Consider the following 3,918-nt stretch of genomic DNA (forward strand, 5'->3'; position numbering starts at 1 on the left):
CCTGGGCTCAGCTCCCACCCAGCGCCACCCCTTGCTCTGCCTCACGCTGCCCCTGGCCAGGGCAGGAGATCGTGTCCCTCCTTTCTCCCTGCACAAACCAGCACCACGCCCTGCCCCCACCCCCCAGGAGAGAGAACCCAGGAGTGCTGGCCCCAGCTCCCCTTGCTCTAACCACTAGACCCCACTTCCCTCCCTGAGCCAGGGACAGAACCCAGGCATACGACTCCCATTCGAACACCATAAAATCCACAGGCACGATGCTTTAGAAACAGATCTGTGTAATGTCAGTACAAAGCCTGTGGGTTGGATGCCAAAGGACGGGGCTGCATTGTGTGTATGGGGAGAGGATTGCGGCTGGAGGGGGCAGATGAAGGTGACAGAGAGAGGCCAAGGCTGCACGCTCACCCCTCTCTCTGCCCCTGCTCGGGGCTGGTGAGGGAATCGGCTCCATGATGCTGCTGGCTCCATCCAGCCCCAGGCTCCAGGCTCAGCTCGAGGGGGGCTTGGGGATGAACATCGTCACTGCACCTGGGGAGAGCAGAGACTGGGGCTCAGTGCGGCGATGGGACCCTGGGAGCAGCACCCACAGGGAGCACCCCAGAAGTGGCTGAAACTGAGCACCAGGTAAGGAGCCCCTATGTCCCACCCCTCAAGGTCTACATCTCAGCTCCCAGAGGCAGGGTCCCTATATAAGCCCACCCTGAGCCCCACCCGAGACTCAGCCGCATCTGAGCGCCAGACGAGGGATCCCTGGGGACTCGCTCCTGGGCTGCACTCACCTGTGAGGAGGAAGAGGGGGAAGGAAGCCCAGCCAAGGCCGAAGGACCAGCCGAAGGACCAGATGATGGTGGGTTGACCTGGGCCTGGATTCCTATACTCTGCACTTTCTGCAGTGTACACAGCCATGGCCACCATGGTGCAGAGCCCTAGGACACAGGGAACAGCACAGACCCACCCCCTTAGTGCAGCCGTCCAGTCCAGCCCCGCCCCGCCCATCCCCTTCCCCATCCCACACCAGGGGGAGCTGGGTCCCTGGCTGGGGGCACCACAGGGCTGGGGGGTTGTGCGGACGTAGGGAGTTTTGGGGGTTCAAAGGGGAGCTGCATGCAGAGGGGGCACTCAGTGCCTATCTGTTACTGGTTTAATGTGACATGGGGTTGGGAGTTTGCTGTTGTAGAGACCAGCCCAGGACTGGGGCCCTGCTGCCTGGCCCTGCTGAGAGGACACAGCGGGTTTCAGCCAGCCAACAGACAAGGGGCTGCAGAGGGGAGACGCGGCGCAGCTGGCCCCAGAAAGGGGGGAAATTAGAGGAGAGAAGAGAGGCACCTAAGCAATCCGGTAGGTTTTCACCCAGACAGTCTGGTATTCGGGGGCCCCATCTGGTAAAAAACCGCAGAAAATACTGGACATGTGACATGTCCGGTATTTTCCGTTTCCTTTGGTCGGAAGCCCGGCGGAGACAGTCTTCCACGGCCACGTGTGGTGGGGGTTGGAGGAGCAAGGAGTGTGGGGTGACTTTTTTTTTTCTCAACAACTTTGGCTCCCCCCTCCCTTTTTTTGGGGGGGGCTCAACCAAATTTTTCTGCTGTTTGGTGAAAGCCTCTGGCAAGTCTACAACCCTGTTAACCTGGAGAGAGACTGGCTGGGGAGGGGCTGTTGCTGGGGGTATTGGAGGCGCTGCTGAGAGACTGAGGGAGCTGTTCAGGACAGAGGGAAGGGCAGGCAGGGCTCACCTAGCTGCAGGGAGATTCAGACACGCGAGGCTGAGGGCCCGGACCTACTGGCCTGAGGGATCCTTTGCTGTATTCAGAGCTCCATAAACCCTCCTGTTTGGTGCTGGCTTAGGGTATGTCTACACTACCCCGCCAGTTCGAACTAGCAGGGTAGTGTAGACATACCCTTAGAGTCTCTCAGGGCTAGTGATCAGGGGGGCACGATTCCTTCTGGGAGTGGAGGCCCCGGGGGTCCAGAGGGAGGGGACCCTCTGAAGGCGCTCACAGTGGAGGCTGGAGGCCCTGAGAGGCACCATCCCAGAGGCGGAGGAGCAGACCCCCTAGGTGAGAGTGGGCACCCCGAGAGAGGATTGCTACACTGGAGTGGGCCCCTGAAAAGGGGCTGCTAGACTGGAGAGAAAGGTCCTGCCTGAGGACTCAGGGGTCAAGTGTGGGCATGACCTGTGAGCTGTGACAGGGTTACATGGTTTGGGGGCTGGGGTTGGGGGGAGGCCCCGTGGGCGCGGTACCTGCGCTGAAGCTGCCCACAGCAGAGACCAGGGTGAGGGGCACAGGGCCGAGGTGGGAGCAGAAGAACGAGGCGAGGAGAGCGAGGCTGGAGACCCCCCCGGCGATCATGGCCAGGAACAGGAAAGCCCTGGTGGCGTCAATGAAATCTGTAAAGGCAAGAAAACCCCAGGGATACATGGAGAATAATCCATAAACTCCCACAGAGCCCAGGAATCCTGGCTCTCAACCCCTTCCCTCCTCCTGCCACCTACCCTAACCACTAGACGCTGCTCCTCTCCCAGAAGTGAGGAAGAACCCAGGAGTTGGGCTGTGCCCAGTGGAGCTGGTTGGTGGTAGCAGTGGTATCCCTGGCAGAGCTGCCTGCCCTTACCTGGCATTACAGGTAACTGATCACACTGTAATAGGCTGCACATCTTCCACAACCCCATATAGACGCCATTGCTGGACACCAGCCAATGATCAGAGCCCAGGGCGAGCAGCAGCAGCAGGAGGCTGAGCAGAGCCAGGGCGGTGCTGACGATCCGGAGGGGCTGCATGGCGGGAGTGGCTGGGGGCCCGAGGAGCTGGAATCTGGAGGAAGAGCGAGATGGGAAATTGTGGCCCCAGGGGACCTGGCACGGGCTGGGCTGAGTCCTGTGGCGAGACAAGGCCCGTGGAGCCAGGTCTCTGCTCCGCAGGGCAGGCAGACGAAGATGAAGAACCGCGACTGTGAGCAAAGGGCCGGTGATGGGTAATGGCAGCCCAGGGTCACCCACAGGAGCCGCCGTCAGCTTCTCCTCCTCTTTCCCTTACTCCACACCTCACAGCAGGGCCCTGGGAGCCGCTCAGCGCCGGGCCGGCCCCGACCCGACTGCAACATAAAGCCAGGCTGGGACACGGCGCTCGGGGGCAACGCGGCTCAGCCAGCCCCAGCCCCAGCCCCAGCCCCAGTGTACCCTGCATCTCCAGCCAACCTGGCTCGTGCCTCTCAGAGAGCCACATGGCGACAGCGAGGGAACCACATGGCAGCACTATAGGAAGGGACACGTCCTTCCTCCCCCTCCCCCCCCCCCCCGCTGCTAACACAGACTCACCCCGTGGGTTTGCTTTGCTGAAGGGCCCCGCTTGCCCATTGGGCACTAAGTCCCCAGTTCCTTCAGCAGATGCTGAAACAGCCGTTCTCTCGCTTGGTTGATTTTACGTCCATCACAGCTGGGCTGTGTCCAGGAGCTGATCTCCCCTCCCCGCCCCACACACAGCGTCTCCATCAGTCTCCTCGTTCCTTTGCAGGCTTCCCCCCTGGACCCCATGTCTGTGGGCATCCGAGGGACCCACAGGGGAAGGGAGGCACAAGACAGCTGCTGGCAGAAGTCAGGAACTAACCCCACAGCCGTGTGTTTGGTGAGGGGTTTTAATCTCCTTCCTCTGAAGCAGCCAAGCTGGGACTAGAGACGGGACACTGGGCTGCGGAGGGGGGGGTCTGCGGCAGGTCTCTGGGGTGTCACCCAGCGATCTCTGTCTCAGGCATGTCTGGCCAGGTTCCAGTTCCCACCTGCAGGGTCCAGCGGATGGCCACGGGAAAGAATTTCCCCCCTCCCCCGGGCCTTTTGGGGGATTCATTTTCCTCTAGTCCCCGCCTCCCACACACACCCTGTGGCTGTGTCCCAGCACTGGGCTTCTCCGCCGCTCCCTGCCA

At 61.5% G+C, this 3,918-nt stretch overlaps 1 protein-coding gene across 1 annotated transcript; it reads right to left on the bottom strand.

The window, feature by feature from the left end:
* Window positions 1-487: 487 nt before the first annotated feature.
* On the bottom strand, window positions 488-3,134 carry LOC142819630 (protein NKG7-like). The gene is made up of 4 exons (XM_089772743.1): window positions 2,614-3,134; window positions 2,243-2,458; window positions 780-926; window positions 488-528 (listed from the first exon to the last, which is right to left on the bottom strand). Exons 1-4 carry the CDS (start codon window positions 2,777-2,779, stop codon window positions 488-490), a joined length of 570 nt encoding a protein of 189 aa, XP_089628869.1. The 5' UTR covers window positions 2,780-3,134.
* Between the last annotated feature and the right edge of the window lie 784 nt (window positions 3,135-3,918).

The sequence above is a fragment of the Pelodiscus sinensis genome, chromosome 22, assembly GCF_052426305.1.
Source record: "Pelodiscus sinensis isolate ZL-2025 chromosome 22, ASM5242630v1, whole genome shotgun sequence".
Classification (NCBI taxonomy): Eukaryota; Metazoa; Chordata; order Testudines; family Trionychidae; genus Pelodiscus; species Pelodiscus sinensis.

What these genes read in the sequence shown, in the direction of transcription:
- LOC142819630 (XM_089772743.1), bottom strand. Translation starts at nt 2,779, where the DNA reads ATGCAGCCCCTCCGGATCGTCAGCACCGCCCTGGCTCTGCTCAGCCTC. An exon ending in TCAGTTACCTGTAATGCCAG is followed by an intron (nt 2,459 to 2,613) that starts GTAAGGGCAGGC and finishes GTTGAGAGCCAG; the next exon opens with GATTCCTGGGCTCTGTGGGA. An exon ending in TGTGGGCAGCTTCAGCGCAG is followed by an intron (nt 927 to 2,242) that starts GTACCGCGCCCA and finishes CCTGTGTCCTAG; the next exon opens with GGCTCTGCACCATGGTGGCC.